Here is a 13,397-nt window from a genome sequence, read left to right as displayed (position 1 = left end):
GCCCCCAATCAATCACTCTTAAGTGCTATTCATCATTCAATCAAAAGAAGACAGAACATGTATATTATTTAGACAAGTTTGAAATCATTTTAGGTTACAGAAGGTCAGGAGAGCCACCTTTCAAATCATCATGAAGAGATAGGAAAATGTTCAGGAACTGTAACAACCCTTCATCTGTGAACCAGGCTAATAGGCATGCAGTAGATGCTCGTGCAGCGCTCTCGCTCAGGGCTAAAATAAATAAAACGGTGCCATTGTAGAGCAGCTCCTACATAAATAATAAGTGTATGAATAAGCCAATATGGTTGTAGGATATTTTGGTTAATATAGTTATCTAAACTGACTGGGAATTTACACACTCTCTGTGACATCTGAGAAGCTTTGCGGCTCTCATTGGACCACAACATCTTTCATTCACCTTTTATTGTCTCTAAGTAGAAGGAAGCTAATCTGGTACTTTTATTAGAGAAGACATAGAAATCATAAAAGGGTTTTTTGTGGCAGAGGATCTCCCTGGTAGCATCTATAGCAGGGGTTGGTAAAGCTGTGGCCCTCCAGATACTGTTAGACTTCAACTCCCATCAGCCCACAAATGGTTTGGGATGGTGGGAGTTGCAGCCCAACATCTTGAGGGCCACAACTTCCTCACCCTTGATCAACATAGCCTGCAAATAGAACGGAGGTCCATAAAATGGCAGAATATGCTTATTATAGTAAGCCGCTTTTATACCAAGCCAGACCATTGCTCCTTCAACTAATATTGTCTACATCGGTGTTGGGGAACTTGGCTTGTGGGCCAAACATGGCTTGCCAGGGGTTCAAATCTGACCCACGAGGCCAATTTCTCCAAACCACACCCAACTACCCACATTTGACATTGTATGTGATGTCAAGTGTGGGACAGGAAGAGATGTGGCTGCCTTAAAGTACCTTCCCAGTTGTGCATTGGCAAAGGAAAACAGGATTCAGTACTAGTGACTATCAGTTGATGGGCGATAGAGCCAAGGCCTCCTGGAATAACTGTATGTGGTGCTTTAAAGTTCCAGCTTCTGGACTTCTAAGTGCCTAATCAACTGATGTCGTTGTGGTATCAGGTGAATGGCAGGTGGGCAGCCCTGCCCACCTGTCAAATTTGGTCCATGAGACTAGATCCTAATAAGGATCTTGCCCCCTGAGCCAAAAAAGTTACCCAGCCTTGGTCTACACTGACTAGCCATTGCTGCCAAGGTAAGCAGGGTACTTCACCAGTAGCTTCCAGGGCCCATGGGGTGTCCTTGAAGACTTTCCTCAGCCGGAAATATTGTGGAGAACTGGAGGACATAAAAGAGGGAATTGGTCTGCTTAAATCCCTAACACATGTCCTGGTACAAAGATGAACAATAAGATTTAAAACCTCCCTTCTCTTTATTATACAGAAAAGTTTCAGGAGGGAGGAAACAAGAGAGAAGAACGTCTCACTTTCCACTCTCCAGAAACCACACACACATGCTGTAGCTCTAATTTAACAAGGTTCTCATGACTACTTCTGTACAGCTGCTGCAGCTTTCAAATTATCCTGATGCGGCTTGAAAATTGCATGGAACAGCTAGCAAGTGAACATCCCAACGCGCAGTAAGTCCTGCATAGTTTGCACACCAAAGAGACACTGTGGTTCAGATCTTCCTGTTTGGATCCTCACGGCTTGTCGGATAAGCCTGGGATTTCAGCTGCAGTTTTGTGCGTGCCTCTTAGCGCACAAAGCTGCATCAGCTAAAATTGACAGCGCAGAAGATATTAGGGCTTAAGTGCACGTGCCATGCTAATCTGCCCCCTTGATCCAGTCTTGCATGCAAACATGGTTCTTCCCACACAAATGTGCCCTTCCTCTGTGCTTTCTACGTTACGAAGAGCAGAATGGGTTGGAGCCATGGAGGAGTCACTGATCCATTAGCATTTCGTTTGAGGGGGCTGATTAACTCCTTCCAGGTGGTGTCCCCAATATATGCTTTGACTTTCTTCTGCTTTACTTTGGAGAGAAAGTTATTGCAAAGAAGGTGCTCTCTGCATGAATGCTGACAGTGGGGGACTTGGTTTCCACTGACAGACAGCCCATGATGTGTATATGTGTATGTGGGGGGGGGGTGTATGTGTGCACCTGTATGCATGTGTGTGCTCAGGATATATATATGTGAGCAGACTCACCAAAGATGCACATAGGCACACTTGCTGGGTGTCACTTACTAGCAGGTCCAGTTTAAGCAAATGGAGAAGATGGGGCAGGGGACTATTGGCTCTCTAAAAGGTTTCTCTTAGATTGGGGTTGGGCATCTGTAGCCTTCCAGCTGTTTCAGCCCCAGGCGCCATGGTCAATGTTCATGGAAAATGGGATTTGTAGGGGCCCAAGAGTTCCCCATTCCTTTATTTTCTTATGTAGGTGCTTTAATATTATGCAGGTATTGCTTTCTGTTAGAGTAGTGTCCATAAGAAAGGGTTAATAAAAATATTCCCCATGTTATAAGGAGAGATTAGGTATCATCTTTGGCTTCCAGGGGGCTTTAGTCTGGCAAAACTGTTCTCTGAAACTGATCAAGGCTGCAATTCAATACATATCTGTTCAAAAGCCGCATTGAGCTCCAATGTATATGGATGACACCACAAGCTGAGGCAGTGTAAACTATCATCGTCATTGGTTTGATAGGAAATTGCATCCAAGATTTTACTTATTGCCCACTTTAAATTGGAAGACATGTAATTTACAAAATCCTAATCCAGATATTGCCATAAATGGACAGCAGATGGGGCTACAAAAATCATCAAATAAAAAGTAATGGAAAACAGCCTATTTCCATTCGAAAAAGCAATTCATTTAAAAAAATAAATAGGATTCTTCTTTGCTGTTTTAAGACATCAATGAATCTGTTCGTAATGGGCTTTTGTAAACTGATTATCCTTGATAATCTCATTAGTTGAAATTATCTTGCTTTTCTAACATGGTAGATTTTTAAATACCTTTTATTTCAGATCCCTCTGGGCATGTTGCAGTGCAATTTACTATTAAGCAACATAATTATCTATCTCAAACCTAAGTGTTTAGGAGTTAAAAGAATCAAGACACAGCTATTGAAATGGTGGAGAAAATGACCCCACAATCTAGATCCCAAACTAGGAAAGAAAAGGTGGGAGGGGAACCTATTTTTAACAGAGAATTCATTAAAAAGCACACCATTCTTAAAAGTAATGATGATTATGATTATGTAAATGAGATGGACACACTGATCCTAATAAACTGCTTTAGCTGCTTCACAGATAACACCATTTATTTAAAACACTTCTATCCTGTTCTTTGTTGCAAAAAAATAAAAAATTCCAGAGTAGGTAACAATTAGAAGTAGAATTCATATACATAAAAACAAAGGAGAAGATAAGAGCAAATAAAATTGCTAGAAAGTAAAGGATGCACAACGATCCAATCTGACAGTGAACTCCACTGAAACCCACTTCTTTCCCCAGTGCCAAAAGCTCAACAAAGTTGGTGTCAGTTGTATCACTTGAGCTGGACAAGTTACAAAAGCTTCCTGTCAAAACTAACTGCTGGACCAGTCCGGTGCAAAGCCCTTCTTTGTTCACTGGGACTCACTTCATGGTGAGTACGCACAGGCCCTGCAGCCAGAGAACATTTCTCTGCATTGCTGATACAAATATTGTGCATCTACCCAAGCCCTAAGATAACCATCAGAGGCTCTGCTCTGAGTTCCCTGCCAATCTAACATATGAAGTGTGGTTGCAAAGGGGAGAGCCCTTTTAGTGGTAGTTCACCAGTTGTGGGAGGCTCTCCCTAGAGAAGTTTTACCTGGCCTCTACCCTGACGTCCTTTCAGCACCAGGCAATAACTTTTTAAAAATCATTTCATGCATTTTAACACAATTCTACTATTTAAAATCATTCTGATATTAATATTTATAATCTTTGCTCTAATGGAGTTTAGATTTTTTTTTAAAAAAAAAACACCCTAATGTGTTTATTTTAGCTCTCCATTCCAGTGGTCTTGTCACTGGCAGTAGGCAGTGTGTGGTCTCAAATTGGGGTGCTTCAAGGATAGGGCAGAGATGGTGATGTGCCCCACTTCTGGTGAAGGGCCCAATTCAGACCCCTCTACTGGGCCAGCCTGACAGCTGGTGCAACAACAAAAAGACCCCCCCCCCTTTTTGTCCTGGACAATAGGGTCGATTAGGGCTGTGGATGCAGTAAGGAATCTACTGCTTTGTATCTCCACCCCCCGCATTTAGCAACCATAACTTCTCTAAACTTTAGGTTGGTGGCAACTTTGGAAGAACAAACAAGCTTTGGAACAACAAACAGGAGACCTTCTCTTGTCAATAAGCCTTGCAAGTGGAGATCTTTATCCAGGTCTGTACCTGGTTGGAACTGAAATTGACTTTACATACAGAATTGCATTTAATTGGTGTGTGTATATGGCTTGTTATATTTAAAATGGCTTGTATCTATGGAATTATTTTGGCATTTTGAGTTCTTTTTACTGTGAAATCACTTTGAGGTGCTTTGAGGATCACACAATATGGTTTTCTCTTTTCTTTTTGTCTCCATCTTTTCATGGAATCATAGAATTGTGGAGTTGGAAGGGAGCTTGAGGATCATCTAAGTCCAACCCCCTGAAATGAAGGAATCTTTTGCCCTAAGTGGAGCTCAAACCCACAATCCTGAGATTAAGAGTCTCATGCTCTACCCACTGAGCTATCACCTGCCACAAATCTTTTGCTGAACATAGTCTAGGGAATGACCGCATTTTGTAAGCAAAAGCCTCTCTCTGATCTTTTTCAAGGAACTACATGTATCCACTCAACAGAAAATAGATATGCCACAGCTTTAAGCAGAGGGCCCAGGCAGTCCCAGCTCCTTAGTAGACTTGCGATTTGTTTTCCCAGCAATGGCAAGGATATAGCTCGAAGGTGAAAAGAAAGGAATTGACACATGCACAGCTGCCACATCTGGATAATTCAGCCCATGCGTGGGCATCTGAATCTCAGGCGACGGGTTACAGACTTGCATAGGGGTGTACTAATAACACAGGCAGCCAAGGAGCATGCTTCTAAACTTCAAGCCACAAGAAGATGAGCTGCCAAGTGAGAAGTGATTTTATGCTTCTGATAGAGGCTCAAGCAATTAAGAAGTAGAAGTTGTTTTTTAGAGTGAGAGCGAGCGAGCGAGCGAAAAGCTTAAATCTGCATTTTATGTATGTAAGTTTGCAGCCGTAATGGGATTATGATGTCAGCAAAGGGAGAGAAGTTTGCAGCTGCACTGGGTTATGGAGGTAGCAAGCAGCTGTTAAAATAGAGAACTAATGGTGATTAATTCTTATTATGTGTTTGAAGATCTCACAATGAGTTCAGGACCCAAACCATCCCAAAGGAGGTGAAATTAAGGAAGAAGGATTTTTTTGTAGAGGAGAAATTGAGGGAGGGCTTTATAAAAAAATGTATATATGCCTTATTCTGCCTCCTCTTCAACCACTTTATTAATATTTAAATACTCCAGAAATTGGTGCTTAAATTATAGCATCTACTGCAATTATTACTTACAAAAAGAAAATGGGGTAGGGGGAAGAACTGGGTAGTTTGTTTTTTTATAATTTCAATTAAGTATTATACAGCCTGGGAAATTACCTGGGTCCCACAACACCTACACACACACACACACACACACACTGAATAAACTAGGAGACATACATTGAAAGTGTTTACCACATACATAGTGAGGAGTAGATGTTTGCACACATTGATTGAACAGAAGCTCCTGCAAAGATCCATCATCGATTCCCAGTGACTTAGCTCCACTGACAGCACCGTTTGCATGCTGTGCGGTGGAGAGATGAACTAATCACTCAGTTGAGCTGGGCTAGCAGATAGTGGGAAATATTATTCAAATGTCTCAGAGAATTAGAAACCTCATTTTGATTCTCCAGCCCTTGCCTTTTAACACACTCTCTCCCAGCTTGAAAAACTTAAACCAAAAACCAAAAGCAGGCCAAGGTCTCTTCCCCTTGCAAAATCGTATAGGAGATGAATGCAGATGTTTTGGTGGCAGTAAATGCTTTAATGCCAGCCTGAAACTGTCCAGCATGGAAGTGTGACAAGCTACTTTCCACTAGTTCCAGTAAATCCAGTCGAATCCTTTAACTATGTGTATTTCAAGCTGTGGGTTATGACCCACAGGTAGGACCCAGGGAATTTCTGGGTGGATCACACAATGATATGGCCCTCCATTTCCTGAGGATTTTATGATGGGGGGCAGATTCATCTAAATTCCTGGGTGCCAGATCCTTCCCATAATTCCTGGATTTAGTAAAGTTAGAATTAGGTTTCTTTAAACTTTGAGAAACATGGAACCCCGTCTGGATTTTGTTAAGCTAAGAAGCCAAGCCAGCTTGGCAAAGCTAGCTGGATGGGCCATTAGTGGGAAACCATCAGCAGGTAAAACTGCCAGGCAAGGAGGAGTGGGGCTCCTTCTTTGCTGGGTGCCAGTGGGCAGAGGCAAAGGCCAGGTTCAGGGTTTCCGCTTTGAATGACATAGGCTGGGGCGAGGTCCTTGGAATCAGTTAGCAGTGAGAATGTGAAGGAGGGACAGAACTCCAAGTGAGCTGAGATTGACAGACTGTAACAAAGAGACATAGATGATGGCTTTTTTGTTGTCCTTTGAATCCAGTGCTGGGTTCGAGGGTTTTTTTCCTTTATCCTGCTGCAAAATTGGGATGACCATCAGTTAGGTTTTCTGCAGATTGATGCTTGTTCTAATCCAGCAGTAAGCAGAAGGTTTGGGTCCCTGACATCATGGGACAAACCAAAATGTGGATGGGCCCTAGCCCATGATTATCCAAAGTCCAAGACACACTACAGCCAGGCAAAATCACTCAAGGAGGGTACAAAGCATGACTGGTGAGAGCCAGGGGAGAAGCAGAGCTGATTGAAGGCAGCTTCACAATTTCAGAATTACACTCACACTGTGGAAGACTTAAAGGTATTTCTTTCCATGCCAAGTAATGAAGAGATCTACGACCACTTTAACTTCAGCAATGAAAAACCTGTTTGTGCCACTATTGCTAAAGCAGGTTGTTAGGAAAAAACCTCTGTTTCTTTTCAGCATTTTCTGCTGTGCACTGTCATCTGAACAATGATATATTTTTGGTTGGAAGGGATCATGTATTTGGAGCGTCTAGAAAGAGAAAAGGCTGTGAAGGTTGTGAGGAACGGCTATAGCGCCGAGAAGGACTGAACTGGCACAAGCGGTATCATGGCAGGGTTCCAAGGCCTAGAGGGGAATTGGGTGAGCTAGTTAGGGACCCGGTTGATGTATGATCCTAAATTGGAGAGAAGAAAGGTAAGAGTTGTGGATTATAACAAAAATTGGCTGCCAAGCAGGAGAATGGAATTAAAAGATCCATGTCCCGTTTTTCTTTTATGCCTCACTTCGTTCTTTACAACTTAACCTGAATTTAGAGCAACACTGAGTAGCAGACCTAACCAAATTTGTAAGCATGCTTTACACCACATATGAAAGACAGAAACTTGGGACTGAGCAATGACATTTTATCAGCAATAAGCATACGAAGTATCTTGGAAGTGCTGCTCTCTTCCTGCTCTGGCATCATCTTTAAACTGATTGGGAGCCGCCCAGAGTGGCTGGGGAAACTCAGCCAGATGGGCGGGGTATAAATAATAAATTATTATTATTATTATTATTATTATCCCAGAGGCCTCTTTATGGTCCCACCATCTATATGACCTGTTCAGAAGAGAACCTGTCAGACCCCTTAGTCATTAAGCAGTGACTTCTTATGGATAAGGCACTGTGCCCAGGCACATACCCCCATTTCTTTGTTCCCAGTGGAGGCTGGTTTATTAGGGCAAATGAGGGACTGGCCCACCAGTTTAATTCTGCTCTCAGTCAGTGCCCACCTGCCTGCCTTCCTACTTCCACCCAGTTTGGCGGATAGCACTGCCTGTCAGCTGTTGCTGTTCTAAAACTCAGCAGGGAGGAGGAGAGGGACAAAACTAGAAACAGTGGACTCCACCTCTCATTGGATCTTGGCCTACCTACTTTTGGCCACCCTGTATACTGCCCCACCAGTCCCAATGGGCATCAGCCACTACTGTTTGTTCCTCTGGGGTTTGTGCTGCAACTAAGCCCCTCGATATCTTTTCAGTGACATTGCTCAGTGGAGGTGGTACACTGTCTCATAAAATGCCAGTGAATGATCTTTCAGAATTACGGCTGTCTGGGAATAGCCTTTAAGCACTGTTGCCAAGCCTACATGTATCCCTAACCACATACCACAAATCGGCCTAGTTTGCACATCACAGTAAACAATGGCTTGCTGGACCACTCAAACATATAGAATCCCAGAGAGGAGCTCACAGGCAATTTGCTCCTCCCTAGATTTTTTTTACTTCCCTGCCTGCTATTCAAAGTCAAGGTTTGCCATGGTATGTTATCCCATACTAAGCTTGTGATAAAGCTCTGTCACCAAGGTTTGTTCTGTTCTCTGGGCCTATTAACTACTCCCTGGAATCGCCGGGTCAACTTCCCAAGCTACATCTCATAAGCCAGGAAGGAGGAAGTTCAAGGTCACAGAGCATAAGCAGAATTCATTCACATGTTTTCTACATGTCACCGTGCCTCTTCAAATGAAATTTATCCCAATCTGTATTCAATGGTCCTGCAACAAATGTGACATTAAGGTCTCCTAGTACTAGCCATTTCTGACCAGCTCGGACTGGCACAAGGCTAGTGGCAATTTAAAGTCACTCAACTGCTGTAAGTTGCCTTTTAAAAAAAGCTTGATCTGAAGCAGCCCAGCAGAGGAAATGGTGTTTCAAGAGAGCTATGCTTTGGAGCAGTATATAGTATATTCTCCAGCATGCCTCTCAATAATGTGTAATATTATCCATAGCAAAATATTACCTTATATGCCTCATGCACACATGCCCCCACTCTGAATTTATAAACAAAAAAGGAGATTGAAAGAAACAGACCCTAGGGAGCAATCTGAAATAATTACTTGTTGTCCACTGGACAAAATTTCTTCCTCACATGAAATGTTGTACAAGCCCTGCAGGAAATCGTGTATATTCATGAAGCACAAAGTACAGGGTACCCCTTTAAAAAAAATGTGTTGGTTATGAGTCAGAGCTGAGGCTGCACATATGAGCATCTGTATTTCCAAATGTTTCCTCTAAGAGTTGTGGAGACATCTGGTTTCTTCGGCTGGCACCAAATCCTGTTGATGTCACCCTGGGAACACAATGTAGGTGGAATCACTTCATTCATTTGCTTGGGAGCAAGAAACAAGTAAATTCATACTAGAGGGACATAGTCAAAGCTTTGGCTGGCTCTCTCAAACAAAGATGTCAAATACACCCTCTCACTCATCTATACATCTCCCTGGTCCTCTCTGTTCTCATCTCCATGCACAATGCAGCTGGGCCACCTTAGTCCCCCCCCCATCATTTTGCTTCCTATTTCTTCACCAATGGCAAAGTAACATTGGCCTTAAATCAGGTAAGACTATTTGTAGCCCTCTATTACTGTGGCCAGCAGCAGAGATACTTGTATTACCTGTTACCTGGTTATCTAGGGTTGCCATACATCTGGAATTTCCCAGGCATAGCCAGTATTCAGACCGCATGAGGGTGAAAATCTCTAAAAATGTCCTGGAAAATCCAGATGTATGGCAACCCAAGTTGGAAGTGTAGATTTTGGCGAATTCCATTTTAAAAAGCTCAAAACCCCACTTTTTTGAGATTTTACACACACACAAACTCAGCAACTTTGGACAAAACTTTTTGTTTCTGGGTTTTCACTTTTTGAAATATGGCAACCCTAGATTATCTTCTCTACCGCTAAACTCTGGCCCCTTCCCAGCACGTAGCATTTTATCAGTGGTGGACCTTGGGTCTCAAATTTCAGCAGTGCCCTGTGTGACACCAGAATCTGGTGCCACTCTGCCTCTTGCGCTCCATTCTAAATCATACTTGTGTTGGCGCCCTCAAGGCTCTGAAGCAGTCATGCTCTCCTAAAACCGCCTCTGACTTTTTGTTCCTGTACAGTGGTACCTCAGGTTACAGATGCTTCAGGTTACAGACTCTGCTAACCCAGAAATAGTACCTTGGGTTAAGAACTTTGCTTCAGGGTGAGAACAGAAATCGTGCAGCAGTGGCACAGCGGCAACAGGAGGCCCCATTGGCTAAAGTGGTGCTTCAGGTTAAGAACAGTTTCAGGTTAAGTATGGACCTCCGGAACAAATTAAGTTCTTAACCTGAGGTACCACTGTATATCCTGTAGGAAGTGGTTTCCATCTGACCTGTCTCAGCAACACTTCGCACATACATCAGAAACCAAGGGAAGAAGATCAGCAAGGGCCAACAGGAATAGCGATAGACTTAGAAAGATGAGTAAGTGTGAAAGTAAGATTCCACATTTAGATTTGGATGGTGGGTGAATAGCATTGCACTCAAGTGGATATTTCCTCATGCAGGTGCCTGCATATACAACAAGGTAAAACTGCACAAAAGCCTATTCCAACTGCCTCCAACATCATTAGAGGGATATCTAGTGAGAACCTTATTCTCTGTTAAATTGTTCAATAATAGCCTAACAGCCCTTCTTCCCTACCAGGAAAAAATGACATGCTTAGATCCAGCTGTTGCTTTGGTTGTTAACATTATCCGTCATTTTATGCTGGAGAGAGATGTGGTAGCAAGCCGAGGGCGTTCCTTCACATCTGTTAACTAATTTTTTTACCAGGATGCAGAATAAACAATTCCAGAACAATGAACAGCAAAAAGGACTCCAGCAGGTTGCCAGCCTTATCCTAACCTTTCTCCCTTCTTCATTCTGCCTTTCAGAACAACATAATTATTAAGGACTGACAATGTGGCTTTTTTATGGGAGCTGGTGCTGTGTGCACCAGAGTGTTGCATTTTTAATTATTATAATGTTAAATGGTTTTAATTGCTGACACTCTGCTGATTCCAGGGCACTTTTGTAACATTTATTGGGGAGGATAAAGGCCAAAGTTTATTTATTTTTACAATCTATAATAAATCAGGACCCTGAAACAACAGCAATTGGCTTGATGTTCTGAGAAGTGATTGTGTTATACACAAACTGCATATTATTCCTGCTCTGTAAGTGATGTGAAAAGCAGAACTGAAGTCCTGCACAAAAATGTGATCATCTTGCTTAATAACAACAGATGCTCAGAGCAGTGGCATTTTGAAAAGAGCTCTGTAGGCTACTAGTTATTAAATGGCAGGACATTTGGCATCCTCTAGCATTATAGCATTTGAAAAACCATAGAGTCACATCAGCAGGCAAGGAGACAGCAAGAGAGAAATTTAACCCCTCTATGCTCTGCACTGCAAAATTCACTCCATTCAAAGCCAAACCAACGCCCCACACATCAAAAACAAAACAAACTTGGGAAGACCGCCTGCTCCAGAAACAAAAGTAAACCAACAAGGCTGAAAGCTTTAATCATTTGTATGGGTAATGTGTTTGTTGGTTAACTAGCACCTCACAATTTTAATTGGTGAAGACTTACTCAGTGGAGCCTCTACTTAGAGGCACATGGATTAATTTTGAAAACTAATTTGTTTCTGGTGTGTTACTGTCACAAAATGAAAACGCAATTGTTGTAGTTGTAGCTTTTGTTCAGGGTCAACTCCAGATTTGAGGAGTTTAGTGCATTGCCATCTGATATGATGCCTCCTACACCACAAGGTCCTCCTGATTGGTATACTTAGCAGTGGTGGCAATGGCAAGAGGCAACAACACACTGATCAGCACTGGGCAGCTGAATCTTGGGAGCTGCCATTTTGATTCCTCATTCTGCCCTAGAGTGATGCTATAAGATTCTATTCAGCACTAGAAAAATAACAACAACAGCAATTAATAACATTTTAAGGGGCAGAACAGGCATCAGAGATGCTGATAATGCACTAATTTTTATTAATTAAACAGTAGGATCTCTTCTGCTTCATCTAGTATCTTTAAAACATTTTTATGGAATATGCAACTTTATTAAAATGTAACTGAATATTCGATTTAAAAAGTAAGTTGCTTGGTAATAGCCTTGATCCCCTACAGTTGGTGGAAGGAATGTGGAAGCTGACAAAAAAAAATGGAGGGGAAGGAAACTGCTACCTGTTACTTTTTAGAAAAGACTTCATATAACATTCAAAAAGAGGTAGTCTCTGATATGATTAACATGCATTCACGTCTGTATCATATAGTTATGTGTGTGTCAGTTGTGCTAATTATAATCATCTGTATCATTTGTATTATAGAGTTCTGCCCCGCCCCCACCAATTCACATGTGATTGAGGACTGTGATCATTTTTGCTTTCATGGCATTATCTATGGGATCACTACTCCACATCACATCAGCTCATCCGCATAATATTTCCTCCAGCGCCTTTCTTTTACCATTGCTTTTTGTCATGGATGTGCACATTAGAAAAAAAGTTACAGAAAAGGTGATGTGCATGAACAGAAACTAAGTGACAAGTGTTAATAATTCAGATGCTTTCATGTTTTTATTTTTATCAAAGTTGAGCCAAGTGGCCAATTAGTTTGCAAATTCATCCAAGCAGGAGCTGTTTGGATTCCGCTCCGCTCCTCCTCTATCTCTCTAGCGTGATTTGTCTCCTTTAATGTATCTGGTGCTCTCACATTCCTTCCCCCCCACCCCACCCCACGACATCCTTTGTTAAATTCAACGAAGGATTTATTCTGTTTCTGAGACTTTTTATGGCTCTTTAATAAAATCTTAAGGATAAGGAGTTATAATGGAAGTGCTTACACACCCTTAGTGATGGCATTGCAAATGGTGCCGCTATAATTAAGGGAGTATTGTTGTTTGTTTTATGCTAATCTGCCTTCAGTGTGACAGACTGTCACCTGCATGGGGGGTAACTTTCAGCTCTATATTAGCCCATATGGCACAAGATGACTTGTAGCTAAGCTAGGGCCTAATTATGAATGAGTTAATAAAACCAAGCAATGTCAGTCTGGCCTTTTCTTCTGGTGTTCTGCCGACACCCCCAAGTGAGTTCTTTCCTTTCTTGCTGTCTTAAAATTATTTTCAGGTTTGTTTCTGAGTGTCACTGTGCAGCTTTATGCCTAAAACTCTTTAATCCCATTCCCCTCCCCTTATTGTACCAATTTAAACATCAGATCTACACTATTAATACATCCTTTGCCATTCTTCTGGGTGGTAGTTTAATCTGCAGATCTCTTGACTCGCCACTTGCATCGGGGTGGAGAACCTGAGACCCAGGGGCCAAATCCGGCCTTCCAGGTCTCTCTGTCTGCTCCTTGGGACTGCTCCCAGGCCACACACA

General features: G+C 42.2%; 1 protein-coding gene across 1 annotated transcript in view; it reads left to right on the top strand.

Annotated features, from left to right (window-relative positions):
- The window catches only part of LOC309370759 (uncharacterized protein), a 246,121-nt gene extending 235,190 nt beyond the window's left edge, over positions 1-10,931 (top strand). Inside the window, exons 3-5 of the mRNA XM_081912873.1 lie at positions 3,490-3,622; positions 4,291-4,386; positions 10,798-10,931. Of these exons, the coding sequence (XP_081768999.1) occupies positions 3,490-3,622; positions 4,291-4,386; positions 10,798-10,915 (347 nt within the window). The 3' untranslated portion in view covers positions 10,916-10,931. The remainder of the gene's footprint in view (positions 1-3,489; positions 3,623-4,290; positions 4,387-10,797) is intronic.
- Positions 10,932-13,397: the final 2,466 nt, after the last annotated feature.

The sequence above is a fragment of the Podarcis melisellensis genome, assembly GCF_964234715.1.
Source record: "Podarcis melisellensis genome assembly, chromosome: 5".
NCBI classification, from domain to species: Eukaryota; Metazoa; Chordata; class Lepidosauria; order Squamata; family Lacertidae; genus Podarcis; species Podarcis melisellensis.
Note: the sequence above shows the minus strand (reverse complement) of the source record. Positions and strands in the feature narration are given on the sequence as shown.